The sequence below is a fragment of the Balaenoptera musculus genome, chromosome 20, assembly GCF_009873245.2.
Source record: "Balaenoptera musculus isolate JJ_BM4_2016_0621 chromosome 20, mBalMus1.pri.v3, whole genome shotgun sequence".
NCBI classification, from domain to species: Eukaryota; Metazoa; Chordata; class Mammalia; order Artiodactyla; family Balaenopteridae; genus Balaenoptera; species Balaenoptera musculus.
The window spans coordinates 43,967,066-43,993,620 of NC_045804.1; the positions used below are offsets into that span (position 1 = coordinate 43,967,066).

Consider the following 26,555-nt stretch of genomic DNA (forward strand, 5'->3'; position numbering starts at 1 on the left):
CACTAAAGTTTCAACACCCTCCCGAACTTCCTATTCCTTTCCCTGTTTATTTTCCTCCTTAGCACATACCATTATCTAACATACTGTATATTTAATTTTTCTTATTTTGCTCCCCCCACCTGAATGTAAGCTCTAAAAGCTAGGGGTTGGTTTTATTCACTGCAGTCTCCCCTGCATCTAGGACAATTCCTGGCACATAGGAAGCATTAAATTTGTAAAATGAATACAAATACTGAAGCCCAGAAAGATGAAGCTACCTGCCCAAGATTACACAGGTGATGAACAACAGAACTAAAATTTAAACCCAAGCAGTCTGACTCCAGCGTTCACGCTCTTGAGAAACAGTCTCCATTACTGAGTGAGGCTCAGGATGGACAGAGGTGCAGTGAACATGGCAGCCTCTTCCGTCTTCTGTCTGCGGTGGAGCCAGGTCTCCCTGGCCTCAGGTCTGGCTTCAGCACCTGGGCGATGGCGGCCCTGCTCTAGGATGCTAAGGGGGCATGGCCAGGGTGCTGATGCCCCCCGGTGGCTAGCATGGGGAAGAACAGGCAAAGTGCAGCTTTCAGGCTGAAGGGGTGTAGGGGTGGGGGACCTGGTTGGTTCTTGCTTCCCAGTCTCTCCCCTCACAAAAGCCACAATACAGGGTGTGGGCATAACCAGATCTTTATTTTCCCAGAAGGGACAGGCAGCGGGGCAGTGCGGCATCCAAGCCCCAGACCACACATGCAGCATCCACATGCAGGAACAGCTACACAGGCTGGGGCAGGGCAAGGGGTGGGGACTGGGACCACAGGACACCCACAGCACCCCTGCCAGGATGCTTGGGTCCTGGGCTCTTCTGCCTCCACGGGAGCAAGGACACAGAGGACTGGGCTGCTTCCCCACGGCTGGAACCCAATCACTCTGGCCAGGAAGAAAGCTGGCACGAGGGGTGTGGAGTCTGGCCAGTCTACAGCACTGGATTCTGTATAGGGTGGCATAGCTTTGCCCACTGGAAGGGCCCAGCCCGACACCCAGGACAGTACAGCCCTAGTAGGAAGAGGGTCTCTACACTTTCTAGTCTCCAGAAGCGCTAGATCCTGATCCCAGAGGGCTTAGCAGAGTTGGGACCAAGCCCCACTCCACCTAGTAGGGACATGTCCATGAAGGGGACTTCCCTGAGCACAAGCAGGGGCCTCCTAAGGCAGTAGTAAACTGAGGGAGCTGCTCTACACAGGAGGCCTTCCCTCCGTGCCCCTGGGCGGGGGAGAAAGAGGTAAGGTATGAGAGCAGGCCTGGGGCTGGGCAGGGGGTTAGTGAATGGCGCTGGCCCTGGGCCTGCAGCCACAGATAACCTGGGCCGAGAAGGGCCAGAGTGGGCGAGGCTGGGGGCTTCCTGGGGGCAGGGACCAGGCCAGGAGAGGGCAGGGTGGCCGTCCTACCCAGAATCCCTGCACCCATGCTGAAGCTCTGGCTGGGGCCACAGGGGGAATGGACAGATGCACAGAAAACTTCAAGGCACCAGGATTCTGAGGAGCAGCAGGGGCCACCCCCCAACAGACAGACAGTGATGATACTAAACATCTTCAGCTCAAACTACATGATGTGTGTAGAGGATGGGAGGAGAGGGGAGAGAAAAAGACAGACAGACAAAGGAAGACACGTACAGGGAGATAAGGGCGGAAGAGACAAACCAGACAAATGTGGCAGTGAAAATGAGGGTGTGGGGTAGAGGAGAAGAGGACGGAGACAGACAGAGACAGGGGAGAAGGGAAGACAGCCAGAGGCCTGAACACGCAGCACTCCTGGTCCCTACAGAATAAGGCACCAGAGTCAGTAACGTTCCCGTTGTCCCTGTGGTACTAAAACGGGTGCTGAAGAGGGGGCGCTGGCTGCTGAACGGTGTGAGCCTTCGGGACCTCACACCTGTGCACCGGTGGCCTTCTTGATCAGTGGTATCTACAAGGATGGGAGATGCCATGAGGCCTTGGCTCCGGGGCCCCCAACCGACCGCTCCGCCTGGGCCAGTCCACTGGGCTGCCCAGCAACCCACCGCGGATGGCTCGACACCCACCTTAGACAGGTCCACGCCCGTGAGGGCATGCACAGAGGCAGGCAGCTCGGCCAGCAGTCGGTTCACTTCTGAGGTCACCTTGCTGTTGTCCCCACTGAGGACCACAATCTCATCGACTTTGGTCAGGGGGGCGGAGATTTTGGCAGCAATCTAGGAGGCGGGGTGGGAGGAGAGCTGGTTGGTACTCAGACTCCATCCACCTGCCCTGTCCAGCATCTCTCCCTCCCGTCTCTACCTCACCCAATCCCAGTGCAGCCTGGGTGGCCTTCATTTGCAATTCATGGTCAGATGGTCCAGTGGGTTAGCGATGAGCCTATGCCTGTTGTGGGGTTCTCTCCCCACTGCTGAGTACTCCCCAGTTTAACCCTCCCAGCCAGCCTGTCGCTGTGTTGCTGACCAGGCCCAGAGAAGTCCAGCACTTGCCCAGCCAGTCCCAGCCTGGGGTGGGAGCCTCACCTGGGGCAGGGCCTCCAGCACCAAGGCCATCTTGGCTGCGTCCCCATATTTCTGGTAGGCCTCAGCCCTGAGTTTCATCCGCTCAGCCTCTGCCTTGCCCATCGCCTCGATGACTGCTGCCTCCGCTTCCCCGATTCTGCGGATCTTCTCAGCCTCTGCCTGTGCCAAGAGGACCTGCTTCACCCTGGGGGAGCCCAGGTGGGCAGGATCAGTGGGAAGTGCCAGGGACCCCTCCAGCCTTGCCTGGGGGCTAACAAACCCCGAGCCTCTGCTTTGGCAGGTGTCAGGGATGGGGGACCCATGAGAGGGGGGTGCCCTGGCCTTCCGGCTCTGGCCAAGGAGAGGGCACTGGCTCCCAGACGCAAATGAGAGAGGGGACCAGGCAGAGGTGCCCTCTGTGCCAGGCACCATACCAGGGCCTTAAACCTCCTACATCTAATTCAGTCTTCCTGACAACAATCCCACGGGGGAGGCGGGTCAGCCCTACTTCACGGTGGGGGAGAAGGGGCCCCCAAGCTCGGTCAGGAGTGGAGGGAGTGCGTGGGTGGCAGAGGAGCTGGACTAATCCCCCAGCCCGGGCACCAGTGGCACCTACTTCTCGCCCTCGGCGATCTGCTGTATGCGGTGGGCCTCGGCCTCGGCGGGGCAGCGCACTGTGGCAATGAGCTCCTTGTCTGTGCGCAGGATCTCCTGCGCCTCCACTGCAATCTGCTTCTTGCGCTGCACAACCTCAATCTCAATCTCTTCCTGCCGGATCTTCTGCTGCTCACGGGCCCCTTGTAGCTCGTAAGCCAGCTGGGCCTCAGCCGTCTGTGGTGGGAGTGTGGTCAGCATGTCAGAGGCTGGCTGCCAAGTCCTGGGCCCTGAGCCCCAACCCGAGATGCCCTACAGCTTCTCACCTTGATGTTGACCTCCTCACTGAAGGCTGACTTTTGCAGCTCGAAGGCTCGCTTGGAGTCGGCGATCTTCGTGTCTGCCATGAACTTCACGTCCAGCATCTCCTTCTTGCACTCGGCTTCCTGGGAGCAGGAGGGGCAGGTGCTTAGGGTCCCCTGAGCAACTGTGGTCCCACCACCCCTGAGCTCCCTGTCCCTGGGGCTGGGAAGGAAAGCCCACATACCCGGATGCCTGCATCCCTCTCAGCCTCGGCCACTCCGATGTCGGCATCTCTCTGTACCACAGCAGTCTGCGTCTTGCCCAGGGAGCTCAGATAGTCCACTTTGTCATACACGTCCTGGGGAGGGAAGGGGGAGTCATCCCTGGGAACAGTCAGAGGCATAAAGGTTCCCCTCTGGCCAAGCTCCGCACTCCCGGATGGACGCAGAGGCCACAGCCTTCCCATCACACTGCACCTTGATGGTGAAGCTGAGGATCTCGATGCCCATGCGGCCGACGTCTGGGGCTGCCACCTCCCGCACCAGCTTGGCAAACTGGTCCCGGTCCTGATAAATCTGCTCCACTGTCAGGGTCCCTGAGGGCAGAAGGATCACGGGCTGGCTCCCCAGGGGCCCAGCCAGCTGGGAAAGGGAGGAGGCATGCAGGTGGAGGTCTGAGTGTATGCAGGGGTCACGCGGTCAGAGCTGGGTCTTCCTTGGTTTCTTCTTAACAGCGTCTAACTCTGAGCCTCCTCCTGCAGGATCCAGGCAGGATGAGGAAAAGTGTCCCAAGCAGCACCAGGTGCCTGACCAGACTGGCAGCCGCTCACCCCCTACTTCAATGCCCTCCTCTTCACTCAAGTCACCTCATGTTTTGAAAGGAAATACTTGACAGAAAACATATCAGCTTTTCAGCTAGAAGCCTCTCAGTGGGACTGACAGAACCCCCTGCCCGCCCTGTCCCCTCCCTGGCCATGGCTTGGGGACACTGTGAGGCTCCTTGAAGGCAGCAGAGGGGTCCCTGGGCTGGGCAGGGCCTCACCGAGGATGGAGCGCAGGTGCCCCTCCAGGGTCTGCAGGACGACGTTCTTGATGTCCTGCACACTCTTGCCCAGGAACTGCTCGCAGGCCACGGCCAGGAGCTCCTTCTCGGTCATGATTTTCACCTGCCGGTGGTCACAGAGGCGCCTGAGCCAGGCTGGAGGGAGGCAGACGGAGGCCCCAGACCCAGGAGGATGGTGACGGTACCCCTCCCCTCCTTCTCAGGACCTGGAGGCCTAGGGGCTGGGAGGGGGTGGAGTCTGCCTGAGGCCTCCAGTGGGGAGAAGACATGAGGAACTGCATCTTCACTGGCAGCCCCAGGCCCTGCCACGGCCTCGCTCCTGGGCATCTGGGGCTCCCCACTACCCCTGCAGTCCGCTCTCTGCCCCTCAGCCTGCAGGTCTCTGCAAAAAGGAGAATGAGCAATAGGGGCACAGACAGACAGACAGACTAGGAAAGAGAGGCGGGACAGGGCAGGAGACGGGTCCGGGGTCGCCACTGAGGGTGGGCATCCTCCTGCCTTTCTTTCCCAAGGCACTAAGCCGACAACCCCCTCACCAGAGGCCTAGAACATGGTTGAACCTGCCCTGTGTGGACTTCTGGAGAGCAGGAAGCCCCTTGGCCAGGCACCGAGCTGGGAAGATAACACAGCCTCCGACTCCAGAGCTCCCCTGCCTCACGTGGCCTCACCCTCTGGTCCCCACCCTGCAGCCCCCTACCCAGGGAACAGGGAAGGCTTGGATTCTGGGGCTTGGCGTTTCTGACACCTGCAAAGAACGGGGTGGGGTTAGTGAGACACGAGTTCTCAGCACTGGTTCTGTCCTCTGCGGGCCCGCTGGGGAAAGAAGGGGTGTCTGTTAGTCCTGCTGGGCGGCCAAGAGGCCGAGCGTGTTCCAGTGGCGACGACACTCTCTTGGCAGGGGGAGCGGGGGCAGGGGCGCTGGAGAGAGACTGCCCCTGGCTGCCGTCCTCTCCTCCTCCCCCCAAACCCCAGCATGGGGACGAGGCAGCTCACCGGACATGCGCGGGGCTGCTGAGTTACTATACCTGGGCGACACCCGTCACAGTTAAAGCTACCCCCTCGGCCGTCTCTACGTCCTCGCAGCGGGGCTGCAACGTCATAATCTCTAGGGAAATCCTGCCAAGAAACGCAAAACAGGGGCATGGGTCTGGGGGCCCAGGGCCTGGGGTGTGGGGAAAGAGTGCGACACCTCACTGCTCCAGCTGGGACGGGCCAGGGGTCCTGCTGCGGGGGAGGACTCTCCGGGGGGTCAGAGCTGGGAGCATGTGAGGAGGAGACGGGTGGGAAAGCGGGCGGGGGGTGGGGTGCAGATGGCTCACGGGGAGGAGTGGAGTGCGCTACCCACGTGCACACGTGTCCTCTGCTCAGGTCAGCCTGGCTGGAAGAGTGGGAAAGGGAAGCAGAGGAGAATGGGTTGTGGGTAGTCTGGACTGGGGGAGGCGGGGTGGGCAGAGTCTAGGTGTAGCTGTGTGTGTGTCCTGGGACAGCACGTAAATGCTGGTCCTCTAGGCCGTGCTGTGCGGGCCGTCCAGGGATGCCATCTGAACATCCCCCAGGGAGGGGCCCTCACCTGTTCCCTGGGTCTGCTCACACCCTGGGATGCCCCAGTAGGCTGCTGAGAAAGCTCTGCCTTGTAGCCTGGCAGGCTGGGAGTCTGTCCCCTGCGAGGGAAGCCCTGCCTGGTCCCTCTACCTGGCAACAGGCTAGGACTTGAAGCCCACCCTCTGGGGTTGGGGCCAGGTGGGCCAGTGGGGGACAGGGCTGGGGTCACACTAGAGCTTCCTGGCCAAGGAGCACTAATCCTACAAAGAGTTGTTCTGCCCAGACAACCTGAGTCCTCAAGGGTCCACAGCACCCAGCTGAAAAGGGACCTGGGCATTTGCAGCTGTTTCAAGTAGAACGTGGGTTTGGAGGGAGATGAGGCTGCTCTAGAAGCGGGTCGAGAGAGGCCTGGACCCCATTCATTCCACACAAGGTGCTCTGAGCTTCTTCTCAGGCCTCTGCCCTGAAGCCTGCCCTCCTGTGGCTACAAGGGGTGGGTGTGATGGGGACAGTCCCCTTCCCCATTAGGGATAACACGATGGGTGAGGAAGGGTGTGGTGGTGCAGGGGTTTTGCCTGAGAAGCTGAAAGACAATTTCATGAGAGGGAAGGGGATGGGTAAGGTGACAGGTAGGTCTCTTCCAGCCTGGGGACCTGCCAGCATGCAGGCTCTGAGGAGCCAGGGGCTTTCTGATGTTCATCACTGCCTCCTCAGTGCCTGGAGCTGACACGGTGCTCAGCAGGGAGCTGGTGAATGAAGCAATGAGGATGGGGACTTGCATGTCATGAAGAAAGCACTTGGACTTGCTAAACGCCCTTGCTCAAGAAAGGGCTTCATAGCTACGGCTGCGTGGCAGTGAGGAGTGAGACAGCAGGTCACTTGCTTTTCCAAGTGAGGTCATGTTCATGATACAGATGGGGTTCCTCTAGCACTTCTTTCCTGAAAATCCCAAAGCGCCCTCATATTGTTCTACTCGCCTTTCCAATATTCCTACAAGGCACAGGGAGGGCATAATTCTCCCCATTTCACGGATGGGGAAGCTGAAGTCTGGTGACAAGAGAGATCTGCTCAAAGGTCTCTCGACACAAATTAGGGGCAGGAAATTGGAGGGCGTCAAGGGGCGGGGTGAACAGAACTCCCCATGGGACCCATCTTCTGGCCTTGCAGGGAGGAGGACTAGGGCTTGACACTGAGGTGTCAGCCTGGAGGAGGGGCCGGCACGGGGCTCCGTGGTGCCTGGAGGACTAGGACTTCTGTAGGAGTCGTTAGGACGGAACCCTCCCCGCCCAGACAGCCCAGCTCTGTCACGAAAGGGCCTGTGTCTCCTGCCTCAACTTACTCCCAATTTAGGCTTGTCATCCAAGGACCCCCACTGGCAGACTTGGGCAGAGCTTCCAGAAGCCCTCGCCCTTTCCCCGCTAGCAGCCCCAGTGAGCGAGGGCAAGGGAGGTGGGGATCTATAGGGATCCATCCTGCCACCCAGCGCAGCAGAGGTGGGAGCATAGGGGAGAGAGGCACACTCTCAGGAGTGGAGTCCATCGGCTCCTGCCTGCCAGGCCCCGCAGGGCAGGAAGAGAGAAGGTTAGACACAGAGGAGGGAAGCAGGTGGGTTATTACCTGTGCAACCCCTGTTACGAATAGCGGGACCCCCTCCGACGTCTCAATATTCTCACAGCGACACAGGATGGTCATAACCTCCAGAGACAGTCTGAGGAGCAGCCAGGGGGTGGGGAGAGGTAGGGACAGGAAGGGGTAGGAGGGGACACAGCAAACACACACAGTGGTTACCAGACAAGCACCCAAAGCCTGACGCCTGGGGGTGGGGCGGGGCTGCCCTTAGCACTTCAGCTCCCCCCCGCTGCCAGCTCAGCCTAGGGCCGTAGGGGGACAGAGACACCCCCTTGCTGGCCTGAGGCCTCTGGGTCTCTTCTCTAGCCCCCATACCCTTCCAGTGAGGAGCTGCCGGGCCGGAGGAAAAGGCTGCCGATGCCCTGGGCCCGTGACCTGAGGTTGGGAGGCCTGTGCGTAGGGCACCTGGGTTACCCACCACCTCACTTTCCCAGGAGATTCCTGGCACAATCTGGCAGACAGCCTCAGCTCCACCCTCCGGACACAGGCTAACCTGTGTTTCCAGAATTGGGGGTGGGGAGGCCACTCTGGGGATCAATGAGCCACAGAAAATACTGAATCCTGCTCGGGGCACAAACCCTCAAGGCCTGTGCTTCACATCACTAAGAAGGCAATTTAGGGCCAGAAAAGCCCCCCCCCCCCAGATTTTTGGATTTTCTGATCTGGGGGAAAGGGTGTGTCAAGGAAGGCTCGGGGAGAAAGTGTGCCCTGCCAGGATATTCACAGGGACAACTGGGAGACAGCGGAGTCATTCACTTTGGAATTTCCAGAGCTGGGCACAGGCACAGAGTCACGGCAAAGAAAACCAAGTACTTCAAAGCTACCTGGCCCACCCTAGCGGGGCCTTCCTAGGGCAGCGTGTGTGAGAGTGGGCGCAGGGTGCTGGTCCAGGCGGAGGCCAGGCTGTGGACAGCACGGAAGGCTGCCTTAGACCAGAGGAAGGGAGGAGAGAGGCTGAGGGGAAGGAGCAGAAGCAGGCAGACGGGGGGGGCGGCAGCAGTGGGCAGCGTGGGCCCCCCAACTCTGCCCTCGCAGTGCCAGCCCGGGGGCTCCAGCCACGCAGATGTGCAAAGGCTGCCTTCACTCGAGCCCCTAAAAATAGCACCTTTGGGTCTGAGAGGACTCTAGACCCAGCTCAGACAGGAACCCACCAAGCTCTCTTTTGGGGAAGGAGGAGAGAGGGAGACAGGAAAGAGGGAGGAGGGAGGGAGGAGGGGAGCGAAGGAGGGAGGCTGCAGCTCAGATGCCAGAGGTGGAGGAATCACTCGGGCAAGGGGGAGAGAGCGGCCCACATCAGGGCCTCAGGATAGGACAGGACGTGGCAGCAAAGTGCAGCAGGAGGGACTTCCCTGAGTCTGGAGGACAATGGCTGACACCAAGGGGGGTGACATGTAGGATGGCTGTGGAAAGTATCTCAAAAGGGAGGCTGGGCTAGAAACCTCTACTCTGACCTGAGAGGCTCCTGCCAGCCTAGGGAAATAAAGGCCCCAGCTTGTGGAGATGTCCCCCAGGCAGGCTAGGGGCTGGGGAAGGGGCTGCCCCAAACAGGGCCCAGGAAGGGGAGGGGCTGCAGGCTCAGACCACCCAGCAAGTGGGACCAGAGGGAGGACGCTGAGCCTGGGTGTGGGAGATCAGTTTCCTAGGATGAGGACAAGGGCCCCCACCCCTCACTTCCAAGCCTGCTGTCAGAGGAGCTTGACCCTCCTGTCTTGGGGTCTGCTCCCTGGAGCAAGAAGAGGGAGAGGGGACCACAGATGTGGAGAAAGGGCTCCTGGGTGTTGCCCCAGCAGTGGATGCCCGGGCAGAACAGGTCTCTGGGCAAATGGCAAACTCTCTCGGCATGGCTGTACGTCGAGGTGTCTTGACAAGATGCTCTGTCGTCCCAGGACTGCATGGCGGGTGGGGTGACAGTGCCTCTGGGGAGGGCACCTCATGGCTTCTGACAGGCCAACTGGCCCCCTCATGAGTGCTTAGGATCCGCCTGAGAGGAAGCTGTGACCAATACCGATTACTCTCTGACACTTTTGGCCGTGGGCCAGAAGAGTCCCCCAGGATCCCTCAACTTAGGCAGGGCCAAGTGTGGGGAGAGATGGAACAGTGGAGGGGGTTAGTGAGAAATCAGTGAAGTTTAAAAGTGGTGACATGCTTCCCATGCCCCTGACACTAGCCAACACCCTCAGACTCCCTGGAGCCCCAAGCACTAGCAGCTCAGTGTAGCCACGGGGCTTCTCTCTGCTGACTGGTGGGGATGGGATCCAGGAAGGGGATTTCACTGGAATCTCCACTGCTTCCCCTTCAGATGACCCTCACCCCCGCCAACATGCCCGCACTTTCGCAGCTCTGCTGCCTGTGTTGCCTGGGTCCTGGCCTGGAAGAATCTGGGCCTCTCCCCTGATCTCCCATAGTCAGGAAGGGGTGCTGGTGGAGAGGAGGAGGGCCTTATCTCCTCCTGGGTGGGCAGTAAGGGGGCAGGAGAGGCCCAGGCCAAGTCCAGCCCTGCGGCAGGCTCTGGGAAAGCCAGCAGGTAGAGCCTGACGGTGGGCCCTCTGGGGAGCTGAAACCTCCCTTCCCCGAGTAAGTCTCTCCAGACTGATTTAGGAGGTCCAGAGCCATCTTGCCTGGCCCCAGAGCCAATTCCTTAGATCCCTACCCGTTGTCTTTAACACGCTGCTGTCAGAGCCCCTTCAGACTGTATATCCATTCTTTGCCATTTAGCCCCCGCCTGCGTTGTCCCAGGGCCTGCACAGGTGAGGGTATGTGTAAGGGGTCTCTTCAACCTTTCTTCCCTTCTTAGACCCACTCCAAACAGGTGTGTATGTAGTTAAGGCTTCGTGAATAACTCTGAGCTAGAATCAGGGCATTAGCATTCTGCTTGAATTCTCTGGGACAGAAGTGATGCCCTCAATGGAAAAGAGCACACCCACCAAGGAGGAGGTGCCCACAGACAGACCTCCTGCATCCCTGTGTAACCCATTTCATCTGCTTCTTAGGAGGTCCCGCCCCCCCAGAGTGGAAGGCGGCAAGTGGTAGATGCTCTAGCTGACCTGTGGGGTGAAGGGGGTAAGGATGGAAACCCTTTTCTCCCTTGCCCACCAGGATGCCCGGTTTGCTGGCCCCCAGGCCCTTACCTCTGAGTGTCGGAGATACACCACCAGGCCCAGGCCCAGCCGCCAAACACATACTGTTTATAGTCAGAACCGCAACAGCCCCCTGGAGAGCAAAGCAAACCACTGCTGGTCAGTCAGTTCTTGGGTCTGTCTACCCTCCATGCCACCAACAGCAGCTCTGGGCCTTCACCTGCTCTGTCACTTGACAACTCCCACTGCTGGGTGCCAGGTGCTGAGGTTACAAATAAATGGAAGGTATGCCCTTAAGGGCCTTGGGATCTAGTTTGGTAGACAGGCAATTTGCATAGAAAGGAGGGTAGCCAATGAGTAGTTCAGAATGTAAGTGCTTTCAGAGAACAGATGAGAGGTCAGTGGGCAAGAGTGAATGGAAAAGCTTCCATCTTTGATTCAACCATCCATTCAGCAAACAAATATTTTTTCATGCTAGGGAAACAGAGATGAAGATAAAATTCCTATCTTAAAAGAGGTGAGACTAGGAGGGACCTTTTCCTGAGATGATGGTCGTACTATGCGATTCGCCTGTTATCAGTGACTGCAGTCACAGAGGGAATGCGGGTGGGAGGCTAATGGAAGAGAGTCTCTGAGCCAAGGCTGGGGCCTTGCTCATGTCCAACAGTGAGGCTGGTTCTCTACTCCCAGGGGTTCAGAGTGAATTCGTTCTTCTTGTGGGAGTGGATGGGGAAGGCAAGGCCTCAAAACAGAGGCCAACTCATGGTACCAACTGGAAAAGAGAAAGGGAAAAGGCCTAAAAAGGAAGTGATTCCTGGAAAAACTGTGTATCAACTAAATAGCATGTTGAACCTGGCCACGACCCACATTCATGCCGTGGACACGTACGGCATGCTCTCTATACGGAAATGAGAAAAATCAATTCTTGAAATTCTTGTCACGAACCCTCCTGCTGATGCCAAAATTACTCAAGTTCAAGAAAACTCAGTAAAAGCAAGAGGGGCTGTTCACTTGCAGTGCAGACATGTTCAGAAACAGACAATTCAAAGGAAACGAGATGGGGAAAAAGCCAGTGGGTGTCATCATTTCCTCGTTCACAAACTCGGGTTTTCAGGAAAGCCTTAGGGTGTGTTCCTCCCATGGTCAAAGGTCAGGGCGTAGTGTATAGCTGGGTTACAGTGTCTCTCAGGCCCCTTGGGAGGGGACAAGGCAGGGTGGAGGGGCAGAGGGCAGATCATGGAGTGTCTTAGGTATCAGGCCAAGGCGGGGTGTGTGTGTGTGTGTGTGTGTGTGTGTGTGTGTCTGAGTGATGGGGGAGTCATTTAAGCTAAGGAGCAACAGTTATATTTGCATTTTAGAAACACCACTTTGCACCGGGAGGAAGATACCTGGGTCAGGGAGGCTGGGTAGAAGCAGCCTCTTGCAGTGACCCAGGCCAGACCTAGGGGTTCACGTGGGGGGATAACTTCTAGAGTAGTCTTGTCCAAGATAACTTCCTTCGAGAGTAGAAATGCTCCCCAGCTGTGCTGTGCAACAAAGCACCTACTAGGGACATTTGTTACTGAGCACTTGAAATGTGGCCGGTATAACCAAGGAACTGAATTTTAATTTAATTAACTTAAATTTAAGTGGCCACCTGTGGCTTGTGGCTACCATATCGGACAGTGCAGGTCTAGAGCCTGGGTTTGGGTGGGTGGTCAGGCCGACAACCGAGCAGAGACAACAGAGAGAACCGCGAACCAGAGACAAGTTTTAAACAGGCGGAGGCAAAGGAACAAGGACCCCACAAGAGCGGCGGGCCTGCCAAGTCAGAGAGCCGGTGTCTGGCACTGCCCACTGAGCGGCCAACCCTGTTTCCTGGTCTGCTCTATGCACAGGGTGCAAGCAGCCGAGCCAGAGGCCCAGGGACCAGGAGCAGCCCTGCAACGTGCACAGGGGCAGGAAGAGGTCTTAGGTCTCTGGAGATACGTGTCCTCAGGGCTGCTGCTCAAGGTAAGCCGCTGCAGGCTTCTCCGCCCTGGGGATGGGGTAAGGGAAGCCTCTACGGACAAGCAGTCAATTTGAAACCCAAACCACCTCGGGATCCAGTGAAACTGGAAGAGGGTCCAAAACCACAGCTTGTTCCACTTCTTCTGGCCTGGTCGGGGCTGGGGCACAGCTTCCTTGCTGTGGTAGCCTCCTGCAGTGACCCAGGCCAGACCTAGGGGTTCACGTGGGGGGATAACTTCTAGAGTAGTCATCACTTCCTCGTTCCTCGTCCCCCCCACCCCGGGGACTTCCCAGTGTGCTGTGGGAGGGGTGGTGATAGTGGTGCGGGGCGGGATGGGGGCGGGGGAGCCCAGGGTGGGTGTCCACCCTTTACCTTTAACTCATTCTCTGACCTTGGGAGCAGGCTGCCACAGCTCAAGCTGGGCCTCGGCCAAGGGCAACATGGCCAGGTTCCCAGGGGTAGCAACAACAGGAAGCTGGGACTGCCAGGCTGTCCCGCCCCCAGCAGCCTCCTCCCCTGGAAGGCATCTTCCTCCCCCCAGCTTCCTGGTCACATTGAGCACCACTCCCAAAAGAGGATGCTTAGGTGGCCCCTCCTTGACCTCCCCAGTTCTCACTGTCTCCAGACCTGGAAGTTTCTCCTAATGTTAGCTCACTTTTTCTAACTCAATCTGCTTTCCTTTGCTCTGTCCTCAACCAAGCTGAAAAATCACAAAATATCCCATGATGACCTCCGTCCTACTCTTAGCCCTCCCCAAACACAGGTGCCAGTCCGCCCTCTCTTTCCCTTCCTGCCCCTCTTCCACCCTTTTCTTCCTACTAGTCAAGAAGACCATCTACAACTCTACAAGCGGGATTTTTTTTTTTTTTTGGCGGTGCTGCACGACTTGTGGGGTTTCAGTTCCCTGACCAGGGACTGAACCCAGGCCATAGCAGTGAAAGCGCCAAATCCTAACCAGTAGACCACCAGGGAACTCCCATATGAGGGGGATTTCTTGAGTCGAAATCCCCCTTAGTAGTCTGGCAATGGCCAAATGTTCATAAAATGCGTAAAATAAGATACAGAACAAATTAAAGTTATCAAAATGTTAAAACAACCAAATGTGTGATATAGTAATATGTGCTCTGTGTAATACATTAAATAATAAGATCTAGTGGTAGATTTAATAACTGGCTTAATTTCAAAGTAGTGATGAGCATGAATGGTTTTTACGGTACCTGCAACAAAGGCAGTATGGTAGGAAAATATCTGCTAATACTATCATGGATTGTTGCTGACGTTAATAATCGTAAGAAACGCTAAATATCAGTTTAGGTTAGTGTGAATAAAAATGTACTATTCTCCCCTCATCCAAATGCAAAGACCTCTAAATTCTATCCACAAACTCCAGGTTAAGAACTTCTGACCTACTGTAGAGGAGACAGAAAGGTGTATGGTATTTGGATTCCCCTTTTAAACTCCCAAAAGCAGAAACAAAGGAAAAAATTTTACATTACAGAATGAAGGAGGGGGGTTACACAAGAAGAAGAACCTCCAGACTTTTCAAGTGGAAAAGATGATCATGAAATATATCAACATCCTCCTTCTGAAAGTAGGCTGTGTGAGATGCCCCTGGACTTAGATGCAGGCCCAAGTAATGGGGGCGGGGGCGGCGCAGGGCTGGGAGTCCACGTGCTAGAGAGAGCCACAGCTCAGCTGGATCATCTCAAATCCCAAGGTAATATTATGCTGGGCATTCTCTCTCTCCCTCTCTTCTCTTCCACCCTCCCTTGACTCCAGTTCTCTTAATTCTCAGCGCGGCCTCCTCTCCGCACCCCTAAAACAGCTTCGAAGCTAGCACTGCCTTGGCCTCTGGCCAGAGGACCAGGTTCCTGGAAACCAGAAGGCACAGAGCAGTCCATCTCAGGGGTTCCTCTTGCCCCTCAGTCTCAAGGATCTCCACAAAGACGGGACTGGAGCTTTTGTCTCCTCAGCCCAGCGTCTAGGTTTCTAGAGAGAAATCCCACAAGAAAAACCAAGTGCGATGCAGATTCGGGTTTCTAAAAACCTTCTTTAGGAGTGGTGGCTGGGAGACTGGCCCAGTTCTTATAGAGGAGCAGGTTTGGCCTCAGTGCTCTCTGGGGGTCTCCCTGGTGACCCCAAGGCTATCTTTTCTGGTTTTCAGGGAAGTGAAGGATCTTAGTTCCCCAACCAGGGATCGAACTCGGGCCCCCTGCAGTGGAAGCATGGAGTCCTAACCACTGGACCACCAGGGAATTCCTAGGGAAGTGAAGAATCTTAATTCCCCCACTGGAGTAAGGTGCTAGTTAGGGAGACTGGGGATTTCCCATCCCAGGGGAGAGATGGATTTTGAGATCCAAACTGAGACAGAGGCCATGTTCTGGGGTGAAAGTTCCCAATGGATTCATCACACCTCTCAAAGGTGGGCAGCTACAAGCCCTGGCCCAGCCCACCCTCTCCTGTTCATTCTGCAGCCGGCCCTAACAACTCTGCACAGGCGGAGAAGCCACACTGACAGTGGGAAGATATGAAGGATTCCTGCAGCTACAGGCCTCCAAGCTGTCAGGAAACACAGCCTCTCCCCAGCACCCGCGCCAGGGGCTGCACGAATTGGTGGCTTGAAAGGCTTCTGCCACTTCCCAAGATACCCAAATATACAATTTAAAGAGCAGCCTTAAGGCAAGATATCTCTCCCCTCTGCAATACTGCAGTCCCCCAGCCCCACCTAAGCTCACAGAAATTCTGGAGTCTGCAGCATTTTGCAACCAGAGCAACACAGAGCCACGTTTCTGTAGAGGCCGCACCCGCGTCCCTGGGGCGGGCAGTGCCAGTTAACCCCAGCAAACCCAGCCTGCTGGGAATTAACGGGTCTGTGCCCAGAGCCCAAGGATTCATGTCCAGGGCCCCTCCCCAGACGTGCACCTGCGACCCAACCCCCGTCCCAGGCGCTGGCATCCGACCAGACTGTTCCCGGAACCCCAAGGTTTCAGTTCGGGATCCCCTAGGCCACAGGGGAGACCCTGCCAAGGGGAGGAAGCAGAGAAAGGAGGGAATAAACACGGTTAAACACGCAGGGCGGGGGAGGTCGGGGGAGAACCTGGCCTGTGCCCTAGGGCGCAGAGCACGGCAAATGGGAGTATTGAGGGGGGGGTCCCTCCTGGAAGGGGTCTCAGGTGCGGCCCGGAGCGCCGTAGGCTCAGGCCCCACCCCCGGAGCCCTTCCCCGGCCTGGCCCCTCCCCGTTCGCTCCCCAGCCCGGCCCCCGCCCTCCCAGGCACAGCCCCCGCCCCAAACACCCTCCAGGCCCTGGGCGTCCCAGACCCACCTCCCTCGTTGCCCCCTCACCTGAAACCACCAGCGCCTCGTTGGGCCCCACCGTGTGGCAATTGCCCATGACGCCGGCGGGACGGAGGGCTCTCGGGGGCCGCAGAGACCTGGACAGCAGCAGCCGGCCCACTCCGCGCCCGCCCGCACCGCCGGCCGCGCCCAGCCTATCCCGCCACCCCCAGCGGCCGCCCGCCCGCGTCCCTCCGCGGCCGCGGCCCCGCCGGAAGTGTGGCGGCGGAAGGCGGGGCCGGCGTGTCGAGGGAAGCAGCCAGAGCTCAAGCCGCGGCGGTCAACACGCTTTATGACACCGGGTCGCCATCGCGGGGCCCAGCCCTCAAAGGCGTCCCTCCACTCCCGCCGGGCGCCTCGATAACAACCGCCCTGCCCTTTCTCACCTCCCAGCACCCACCTTACAGCGGCCGGCCCTGGAGTCAGCCCTCCGGGGCTCCAATTTCAGCCCCTGCTCTTACTAGCTGGGAGACCTTGGGCGAGTCCCTTACCTGGCTGCCTAATCCCGCCTCTGGAAAAAGGGGATAATGTAACTACCTAGCTACACGGTCGAAAAGGGCCCAGTTGAGTAATTCTCAATGTTGGCAGTGCATCAGATTACAAATTCCTAGGCCCTCATCCAGGGCTGATCAGCATTCCTGAGGGTAGGGCCTGGAAAATACAAAATTCAAATTCCTGAGAAGCCGCATCTGGCACACTATGCCCCACCTCTCAATCTGGGGTTACTGTCACTCTCAGGAAGAAATCATTACCCTTTATTTCCTTCCATCAGGAAACGAGCTGTCCAGGATGTAGCTTGAAGCCCCAGAAAGTAACCATGGAGGTAAAAATTGCAACCCTCTCAATGCCCAGTGTGTGGCCTGGAACACAGCTAAGGTTTTCAAGGCCCACCAAGTGCGCTGGAAAGCTTCCCGGCCTGGGGGTTAGGAGGTTTGGAGCTCAGGTTCAGCTTTAACCAGAATTCGGCACATGACCTTAGACAAGTCTGGTGAACTCTGAGGGCTGGGGTGGAGTTCAGAAGCCGTGGGCTCCTCAGGGTGGGGGCTGCTCGGAGAAGATGGGTCCTCAGGCTGGGGATCTTCATCAGATTCGGCACCCTCCCCAGGCCCAAGCCCGGCTAGCCTTCTGCTGGCCTCCCATAGCCGGTGAGCTGCCCGGTCGTCTCTTGCAGCTGGGGGCACCTCCTCCACATGGCAGTTGGCAAAGTATCTCCCACTGAGGGGCTCAATGCCCTCCTGCAGAGCGCAGTACAGGGGTGTCTGGGCACCCCCTCGTGGTGCCCGCAGCACCAGCCAAGCCACTGGGCGCAAAAGTGGGCGTAGCCATCCAGGAACGTGGCGCAGGAACAGCTCCGAGTTCACTGGCCCTGTGGACAGGAAGAAAGGAAGGAAGGAGCCGGGAGGACAGTGGGTGAGGGCCCAGGGTAAGAGCAGCAAGAACAGGGCTAGAAGGGAGTGGGGAACAGAGTCCAGTTCCAGGGAAACCAAGGTAGTATTTACCAGGTAGTATTTAGGGCCCCGACAAGGTGACCTCACTCGTTTCTAACAGCAAGCTCATCTTCTCCATCCAAACTCCTTATATATCCTAATCTTCCAGATTTTGCTCATGCTGTGTCCCCAGCCTGGAACAATTCTGTCTCTCTCCACCTTTTCTACTAGCTCATCTTTTTTCCTATTCCTTTGTTTAATCAGCAAACATTTATTAACACCTGTAGTAGACCAGACACTGTTTCGGACATTAGAGACATGGAGTGTAATAATGGTTAGCTATAATTATTATTGTCACTATTATAGTTATTAATGAGCCTTAGGCAATGATTATCTAATATGCAGTATGGTAATATGGGTGGGGCAAATCTTGTTATCCTGGAACCTGTTTCCTAAAGGCAGGGATGGGTCTTAGTCATCAGTAAAATCACTCAGACTGTAAGACAAAATGCAGACACTGGATGACCCAGCCCACCTCTGTTCCTCATCTCTTGCCACTCTCTCCCCTCTCACTCTGTTCCAACCATACCAGGCTCCCTGTTCTTTCTCAAGAACACCAGGCACTTCTGCCTCAGGGCCTTTGCACTTGCTATTTACTCTGTTCTTTAACTCTTCTCCTCAGAAAGCCTCATGGCTCATTCTCTCATCTCCTTCAGGCTTCTACTCAAATGTCACCTTTTCAGATACATCTTCCTTGACTGCCATAGATAAAAATAGCACTCCCTGACATTTCTTTTTTTCTTTTTCTTGTGCCAACCCTGTCATTTCTTAGTCCCCTTACCCTGTTTTATCTTTCCCCGTAGCACTTTATCACCACCTGTCACTGTATGTATTTATTTATTAGCTGTCTCTCCCTTCTCTAAAGTAGAATGTAAACTCTACAAGGATAAGGTCTTTGTTTTGCTCACTGCTACATCCCCTGCATTGAGATTAATGCCTGGAACATAGTAGGTACTCAGTAAATGCTCCCTGAATGAATGAATAATTATTGGCTAACACCATCATTATCATCATGTTATAGTCAGTTCAGTCATGTGGATGGCTCCTTGGGGTGAGAACCTAGGCCTTATTCATTGCCATACCCTACCTAGCAGTCAGCATCCAAATTTGTGGTGTGCGAGAAAAAACCCAGACAAGGAGAGCCTAGCTTCAAGATCGGCAAGGAACAGTTCTCTCCTTAGACCAGACTTCCTTCCTACTCTGAGATTCTGTGGCTCAATGAGAGGTTGGGGGAGCATGGGATGGGGGCGAGGATGGGAGAGGGGGAATCAAAACAAAGCAGAGCAGCCAGAGAGCCAAGTCTCACCTGGGTGGGCTGCATAGCAGGTGACGCCAGTGCCCTCAAGCTGAGTGGCGAGCTCCCTGGCAAACAATACGTTGGCCAGCTTACTGTCGGCATATGCCCGCAGCTCCTGCCGCCAGCCCACCACTGGGCGGTCCAAGCGTGTGAAGTCGAGGCGGCCTCGACGGTGGGCGGCTGAGGATACCACCACCACGCGGCTGGGGGCGCATGTCTTCAGCCGGGGCAGCAGCAGGTATGTCAGCAGGAAGGGGCCGATGTGGTTCACTCGCAACAGCAGGTTAAAGGGCTCCCGGGTTCGGCCACAGGAACTGATCCCTGGGGCAGGGGCTAGGTGTGAGCAACTGCTCCAGAGGGATTCCTGGAGGCCTCGGTGTCCCCCATGTGAGATGGTGGTAGGGGGCATCCTTCCCACATGTCCCCTGGCAAAGCCTGGCTGGAGGGGTCGACTGCCCCCTGGCCACCCGCCACCCCCCTGCAGGGCCTGCTGCCCCTCACCGGCATTGTGGATGAGGATGTCCAGCCGTGGCTCAGAGCTCAGGAAGGCAGTGGCAAAGGCCCTCACGGAGGCCAGACTGGCCAAGTCCAAGGCCATGAAGATGACCTCATTGTTCCCACTCTCCTGTGGAGTGGCAAGGGCTGGGCTGTCATATGCACCCCTCTCTTCTTCCCTCTCCCCAGGCACCAAATTCTGAGAGTTCAACTCCTACTACTACTAAGATCTGCCCCTAGGCGTTAGAATGTAGTGGATAAGTGTGTGGACACTGGATGCAAATCTTGACTTTGCCTATTACTAGAGTGAGACCTTGGGCAAGATGCTTAATCTTTCTGAGCCTTAGTTCTCTGTAAAGTGGGAATAATAATAATAGTACCTATCTCAGAGTTATTGTGAGGATTAAATGAGTTAATATATGTAAAATCTTTAGAACAGTGCCTGGCACGCACTCGTGCATAGGCACTTGCTATTATTATTATTATTATTATCATACCCTCTGCCCATTATTGTTTACCCTAAAATCTACAACAGACTTCTCACTGGTGTCCTCCAACCCACTCTTACCCCCTCCACACCAGACGCCACACAGCCACCAAGGGGTTCATTCCAAAAGGCTATTCTGACAGTCCAGACCCTATGGAGGACCCTTCACTGGATCTCTACTGCCCATTCTATAAAATCTGATCTCAGTAGGGTCTGTAAGGGCCCTCAGAACCTGGCCCTGGCTCAGAGTGTTCAGCCCCTGCATTTTGCCTCTTTTCCCCATACTCTGTGCTCCAGCCTCATTAAACCTTTTAATCGGTTTCTTAAATCAGACCAATTAATTTGCCTCAGGGCCTTTGCGTATGCTGTTCCCTCTGCTGTTCCCTTTCTGACTCTTTCATTAATGTAACTTCTACCGGTCCTTAAATGTCTTAGAATTGCAATTAATTCCTTCAGGTCTGGTGCCCTTTTGCTGTGTGACCAGAAGACCTGTGCACCCCCTCTTCTGCACTTGGCGAACCGAGCCGCACTCTCCTTTCAGGGGCTGCGTTTCCTCCAAACCCGCCCCGAGCTGCTCTGCTCACCCCTGTGTCCCAGGTGTGACTGTCCTCTGTTCACGGTCCCGCCTGGCCCCGCCCTCCCTCACCTGGCGGAGGTCGAAGGCGGCCGCCTCCCCGCGCTCCCGGCTCCGGCAGGCTAGAACCACGCGCGCTCCCCGGCGCGCCAGCTCCAGCGCCGTCATCTTCCCGATGCCGCTGTTGGCGCCTGCGGAGGGCGGGCGGGAGCCGAGCTGAGCCCGCGGGCCACCGCCCCCGCCGTCCCGGCCTCCCCGCCCCATGCCCGCCAGCCGGCACTCACCCGTGACCACGGCAGTGCGGCCCCGCAGGCTGGCGATGCCGCGGCACGGCGGCCCCTTCACCAGGTTGTAATAGACTAGCACGTAGGCGCCCAGCAGCAACCCCACGCTCAGCAGCAGCGCCTCCATGCCGGCCGCGCCTCCGGGCTCCCGCTCAGCCCTCGAGCAGCCCTGGATCGCCGCCTGGAGGCTGCAGGATCGCCCCGCACGGGCCTGGAAGGGCGACAGGCGCGCTTCGGCCTCGAGAAGGCGGAGGCGGAGGTGGACGCGGGCGGGAGGCAGGGCAGGGGGTGTGTGTGCGTGCGTGTGCGCGTGGGCCCTGGGAGCGCCCCCTAGGCGTGCGTCTGCGTCCTCTGGGTGTGTGCTGGTGCGAAAACCTAGGTGCATGTGTGCGCTTGAGCCCTGGGAGCGCCCTCTACGTATGTACATGAATCCCTAGGGAGGGCGTGAATGACTCTTTGGTGTGTAATGTGCCCATAGATCCTGGGATCGCCCTTTAGGTTGTGTGCGTGCCTCTGGATCCTGTGTGTGTGTGCCCATGTGAGCACCTTGTAGGTGTGTGAATTTGTGGGCCTCGAGACCCTCCAGGTGTGTGCATGCATCTGTAGTCTGTCAGTGGGTGCTTGAGTGACCGTCTTCGTATGTACCTGTACTTTGTGCTGGGCTCTGGAGCAGGAGGCTAAGCAGATGTGTGAGCCGTCTGGGTGTCAGTAAATAGCAATCCTTCCCATCTGGAGAGGAGCGGGTACGTGAATGCTGCTGTGTCTGAGAGTGAGTCCAGTCCTGGACGCTCTGCTGTCAGTAAACAAGTCCGTCAATTCCTAATCCTCATATTCAGCCCTCAGCTTCTGGGATTCTTCCCAAAGAGGCCAGCGAGGTGGCACAGTGTGTTCAGGGTGGCACCATCAGTTAAGGGCTGTCAGGAGTCACTCATTCATTAGCTGTCTACCTCCCTGCCTTCCCCACCCCTCCATTTCTGAAGGGAAGCAGGAAGAGAGTGTAAAATCTGTTATCTGATCTTCAGGAGATTTGTCTCTGAAATTCTCACAGGTGGTAGAAATAGGTAAAGAAGCTCCATCACTGAATGGAAGTGATTATGATGGCAAAGTGGGTGGGGACAGCTAGGGAGGCATGGGTAAGGGTATTCCTGGCCAGGTGACTTGCCAGGAGAAAGGAGAAAAAAAATCTAGTACAATTTAGCACCCATTGTTTGGCACTTATGGCGTGCCCGGCAGTGCAGTTAGCCTTGGAAATACCGAGCAGAACAATGTTTTTGTCCTTAAGGAGTTCAAGAGGCCCATTAGGGTAGGGGTAGGAGAGTGGCGGAGACAAAGCTAGACAAGTAGGTGGAAGCCAGGGCCAGACCTCACATTCCAGGGGGAAGTTTCCTATTTAGCTGCACTGTGGATTCAGTGTTCAAGTGTCAATACTGTGGGATGAGGCTAGGGATGGAATATTAATGAAATAAATGGATGCACTCTCCACCCCCGCTAAGGCAAAATCCTGATATGCGAACAGGTACCACCCACTCTAACAGTGCTGGCATACACACAGATGTGTTCTTTAAGGAGTAGGAGATGGTCTTCAGGAAAAACTTCTCAGATAAGGTTTCTTAGGTAAAGTGTACGAGGAGGAAGAAATAGTTTGGTTTAAAAAGAGGGTGCTTGGGGGCCTTAAAATTAAGGTTAACGGGTAGAATCATCTTCTGAGGAGGAACTGCAGTTGTAAAGTTGTGATCACAAGTCACGTTACTTGTGGCACAGCTGAGTCAGAGATTGGATTTCTCCTTTTTCATGTTCTTCAGACATTTGAATCAACAAACTCCGCACTAGATTCTAAGCTCCAAGAGGCAGGGGCCACATCTGCCCTGGTGATTGCTCACAGCAAGTGACCTAGACCAAGACCCAAGGCCTGGCAAAGGCCGGAACTGGAGGAACTCGAGTGATACTTGAATATATTAATGAATTCCTCCATGCCCAGCTAAGGGCTCCGGGCGAAAAAAAACAAAACCAGGTGTTATGACTTCCCCCAGAATAGGTGGATAAAATATGATAGCAAACAACTGGAACCAAAGGCAGCGCCAACTCCTTGGGTTAAAGCTTCTAGACCAGAATGCAGAGGTCTCATGCCATCTTCTATTTTAATGTTTTGGTTTTGGAGCCAGGAGGAGCAGGGATCTGCACACTCTTGGATTCTTGCAGAATCTGATCGTGTCAAATGATCAAGCCCTCTGAACTCCCTCAAGTCACCCACAAAGCCACAGAACAGCCCCCCTTCGCAGCTGCACCCCTCCCCTCCCATTTCTCCCTCCCACCTTAGGTGCACTTTTCTCCAGCGCCTCCCCTCTCCTGACTTCCCTTGGGGACTAAGTATCTGGGAGTGACGCTTGTTCAATGAGGCTGTGGGACCAGGGCCTCAGGGAGGGTCCCCTCTAAGGGTGATGACAGGTAGGACAGACAGGCAGAAAACATAATTTGAAGTATTTTTGTTTTTTTATATACAGAATACAGGAAAGTTTCTGTAAAGTCTAAAACATTACAATTACTATGTACATCGGTACTAGTTGTCGGGGTGGAGGGAAGAGGAGAGAAGTGGCAGGAGAACAAAAAAAGGAGACAGAACAGTTTACGACAAAAACGCTTTTGCTACAATAGACAATTTGAAGAAAACGCTCTACCACATGTAGTACTGTACAGTTTTTAAAAACATTGAAAAAATGTCAGCACTAGATGTATTTACACAAAATCCAAATACGCTTTTCCTTATTTGAAATAAAATAGATGGACAGCCAGAAAAAGAATTCATTTCTCATTTGTCCATAATACACAGTAGCTACCTGTAGTGCAACCGCTGCAGAAAGGGAAAATAACCTGGAGGGTGGGAACCATGGAAGGAGGGTGGGTAGCGATCTTTATATTAAATAAAACAATGATATTGTATAGATTTTGCTGTATGAAAACTGTATTTTTTTCTTTTAATATAAAACTATTGTCACTGCCACAAAATAGAACAAGTTTCTGATTATTTTACAACGGCGGGCGAGGGGGAGGGAGCAGGAGGTGGGTGGGGAACGGTTTTGTGTCGGAGGAGGTGTCCAGACCACTGGCCTTCCCCTCCCTGCCCACGCTGTTCCCCAGCTCGGTCTGCCGCTTTCCCATGAAATGTTGAGTACAAATATATGTGCAAATGCCCCCTAGAACTTGAGAAAAGAAAAAGGATTTTTAAAAAACAGTCAAAAGGTTTTCTTCATTTCATGCAAAGATTGTAGTTGAAGGGTTTCTGGTGGAGTATAGAAAAAACCCCGGGCTTGGTTTGTGTACATTTTTGCATTGCAGGAGTCTTGGGTTGGGTGGAAGGGCGGGTGACGGGTGGCCGCCAGTCCTAGGGAACGGAGTTGGAGCGCAGCACAGGGCCCTGGTGGGGCTTGAGAGAGAGCTTCTCGGCCAAGACCCCATCCTGTAGCAGGCCGGCATCGCCTTTGGGCTGTTTGGTCGCAAACTCAGTGATGCTGAAGACAAACTGCAGGCACCCCAGCTTGATGTAGCTGCCGTGGTGCAGTAAGGCCGTGCCCTCCCAGCCGGCCCCACTGCCCCCAATCAAGCTCGAGCTGCTGGCTTTGCAGTTGCAGGGTCTCCGCTGCGGCCCCTGGGCCTGGGAGCTCATCATGGCTGCCTCCTCACTTGGCTCTTCATCCTGTTTCTGGTGCCGGCGGCGCCCTGGGAAAAAGGAGGAAGGTCACAGGAGAGGAACAGTGAGCAGCCAACCCACCTGGGCTGTCTGCCAGGGTTGGGCCCCTGTACCTCCCCCGTCTAAATGCTGCGTGACTCGGGTGAGGGGCACTCAGAAAGGACCGGTGGAGTCTGAAGTCCCCAGGTAGGTGTGTACACACGTGGGGCTGCACAGCACCTGCTTCTCTGTGGCCTTTCCTGGGCCCACGAGCAAGGAGAACCTGGCCAACGGGACCAGGAAGGCAAGAGACAGCAGGTCATGGCAGCAAGCCAGAGCCACCCTGGCTGAGGCATTAGAGAATGTGTCCAAAAATGGCAGGCTCTGTGGCCACAGGCCTCTGCTCCAACTTACTGATGACACTCTGCACTTTGGCAACAATACTGCTTGGGGGGGTTGGCGGGGTCTTCTCAGAGAAGTCACATGAATACAGCACATTGTCCACCGTTGTCCCGTGCTCACTGTAGTTTAACAGCTCATAATGTTTGGTATTCTGAGGAGGAGGAGGGAAGATAAGATGTGTGGTCTGCTGCGTGGGGCCTGGGGCTAAGGGGAGAGAGGACACATGGAGAAGGCTGTGCTGCTCTACCTGGGGAGCTCCCTCTTTCTTCCCCAATCATGCCCCCCTTCCCTGTCCCTTTCGAATGGGGCACAAGACTCACCTCTTCAAGGAAGCTTTCCTTCCTAACCCACCCCTCGCCCCCCCCAGTAGTCTGCCTCCTTAGCACGGGCTCCTGGTGAAATGATATTCACTGGCACGTGATGATGATGATGAAACTCACAGGGACACGCCCAGAGGGCTTGGTTCCTTCTATGATGGTCCCCTCCCCTGCTTTAGGGTGCTCCGCCCCGCACTGGGCCTGTTGACCAACCTCAGGAGAAATGGGAGCCCTGCTCCTGGGGAGCAGGTAGCCATGTAGGATGCCCCTTCACACCAAGACTCTTCTCCAGGAATGATGGGGACGGAAGAAAAGGAGAGGACCCCCAACCCCCTTCCCCTCACCCCAGGGCACTGAACAAACCCCAGTGCCTGGGACAGGGCTCAGGTTGGAAGACCTCTCTCCCACCGCATCCCCACCCCTCACCTCATCGTAGAAGATGCAGGCGTGTTTCCCGGACACGTAGTTACAGTGACCATAGTTTGTAAGGCACACGTCCATGTCAGCTCCTGCGAGGTGGCAGGAGGCGAGGAAAAGGAAGGCAGAGAACAGACTGTCAGGGGTATGTGTGGGGGAGGTGAGGGGGCAGGGGACTTCCGGGCGGGAGCTCAAGGGGTAGGTAGCTCAGGGCCCTCTCCTTGTATTTTTGAACAAAAACTGATGTCTTTTCTAATCCCCTGTTAAAGAACAGCTGTCCCCGCCAGCTCATCTGCTTTAGAACATGTGCTGTTGCCCAGAGGAGAGCAGTGAGCTACTGAAGAGGATGGGGTATTTCTAGGAGAGCACAAGATGGGGTGCAGGGCCCATAAACCGTATCATTTGAAAGAAAGGGAAAGTTCTAGGCTAAGGGCTCATCTGTCCCTCTGCACAAGATGTAGGGCTAACTAAGTATAAGTGTTAGATATGTGTGAGCCCCATCACTTTTTCAAAGATCTCCAGGGACAAAGCATCTGCCCTCTCCTCAGGTATTTCCTGCAGTGTTTAAAATGCCTCACTGGGTGGCAGTCAGAGCTGACGTTCAGCCCTCTTGATGCCACACTGGGCACAAGGCAAAAGGGCCTGAAGCAGGGAAGACAAGCAGTTGATAGTCTCCTTTCTTAGTCCCTCTTGTCCAGAGGTCTGCTGGGTTAAACCCGTCAGCCCTGGAGAGGGCTTCCCTCCCTTTCTAGCCTCTGTGGGTAAGAGTATCAATCTTTAGGGCCGAACAGATTCAGCACCTCTCCCAGCTGGCTTACCTGTCCCGATGTAGAGGGTTCGATAGCACATGTTCACAGCTCCTCCCAACCCTAAGAGAGGGTAGAACACAGCTCGGGCCTGTACTTCCCTTCTCGGCACTACAAGGCAAACACAGGGATGTGGCCATTCAGAAGCAGAACTTGGGGCCCAAACATAAATCAACAGAACCTGGACCTTTGGTGATGGCCTGAAGAAAATAATCCCACTGGATGAGTCATCTTTCCAAACTCACATCTGACACTAGGCTGCTTCAGGGTGAGGCTTTCTCTCCCCACTTACAGCATTTCCCACA

At 55.8% G+C, this 26,555-nt stretch overlaps 3 protein-coding genes across 10 annotated transcripts in view; all 3 read right to left on the minus strand.

Moving 5' to 3' along the window:
- Positions 1-647: 647 nt before the first annotated feature.
- FLOT2 (flotillin 2) lies at positions 648-16,562 on the minus strand. Of its 8 annotated transcripts, none has more exons than XM_036836852.1 (13): positions 16,421-16,440; positions 10,747-10,828; positions 7,607-7,697; positions 5,473-5,563; positions 4,654-4,829; positions 4,427-4,550; positions 3,862-3,980; positions 3,630-3,743; positions 3,409-3,528; positions 3,105-3,319; positions 2,510-2,693; positions 2,054-2,203; positions 648-1,938 (listed from the first exon to the last, which is right to left on the minus strand). In XM_036836852.1, exons 3-13 carry the CDS (start codon positions 7,679-7,681, stop codon positions 1,900-1,902), a joined length of 1,407 nt encoding a protein of 468 aa, XP_036692747.1. In that variant the 5' UTR covers positions 7,682-7,697; positions 10,747-10,828; positions 16,421-16,440; the 3' UTR covers positions 648-1,899. The 8 variants fall into 8 exon arrangements, with proteins under 8 accessions (XP_036692747.1, XP_036692746.1, XP_036692751.1 ...); XM_036836851.1 differs by lacking the exon at positions 16,421-16,440 and adding an exon at positions 16,030-16,196; XM_036836856.1 differs by lacking the exons at positions 4,654-4,829; positions 7,607-7,697 and having other exon boundaries at positions 16,421-16,562.
- Positions 16,563-16,754: 192 nt separating this feature from the next.
- Positions 16,755-20,888, minus strand: DHRS13 (dehydrogenase/reductase 13). The gene is made up of 5 exons (XM_036836861.1): positions 20,645-20,888; positions 20,433-20,551; positions 19,306-19,429; positions 18,814-19,125; positions 16,755-17,386 (listed from the first exon to the last, which is right to left on the minus strand). Exons 1-5 carry the CDS (start codon positions 20,769-20,771, stop codon positions 16,944-16,946), a joined length of 1,125 nt encoding a protein of 374 aa, XP_036692756.1. The 5' UTR covers positions 20,772-20,888; the 3' UTR covers positions 16,755-16,943.
- Positions 20,889-23,115: 2,227 nt separating this feature from the next.
- Positions 23,116-26,555, minus strand: part of PHF12 (PHD finger protein 12) — a 40,108-nt gene continuing 36,668 nt past the window's right edge. The window contains exons 12-15 of the mRNA XM_036836975.1: positions 26,263-26,361; positions 25,454-25,536; positions 24,723-24,861; positions 23,116-24,358 (exon numbers count right to left, since the gene is read on the minus strand). Of these exons, the coding sequence (XP_036692870.1) occupies positions 24,024-24,358; positions 24,723-24,861; positions 25,454-25,536; positions 26,263-26,361 (656 nt within the window). The 3' untranslated portion in view covers positions 23,116-24,023. The remainder of the gene's footprint in view (positions 24,359-24,722; positions 24,862-25,453; positions 25,537-26,262; positions 26,362-26,555) is intronic.

Coding starts and splice junctions, on each gene's coding strand:
- DHRS13 (XM_036836861.1), bottom strand. CDS start 20,771: ATGGAGGCGCTGCTGCTGAGCGTGGGGTTGCTGCTGGGCGCCTACGTG. Junction 20,552..20,644: donor CCGCACTGCCGTGGTCACGG/GTGAGTGCCGGC, acceptor CGCCCTCCGCAG/GCGCCAACAGCGGCATCGGG. Junction 19,430..20,432: donor CCGCCTTCGACCTCCGCCAG/GTGAGGGAGGGC, acceptor GCCACTCCACAG/GAGAGTGGGAACAATGAGGT.
- FLOT2 (XM_036836851.1), bottom strand. CDS start 16,078: ATGGGCAATTGCCACACGGTGGGGCCCAACGAGGCGCTGGTGGTTTCA. Junction 10,829..16,029: donor CGAGGCGCTGGTGGTTTCAG/GTGAGGGGGCAA, acceptor TTTGCTCTCCAG/GGGGCTGTTGCGGTTCTGAC. Junction 2,694..3,104: donor CAGATCGCCGAGGGCGAGAA/GTAGGTGCCACT, acceptor GGGCTCCCCCAG/GGTGAAGCAGGTCCTCTTGG.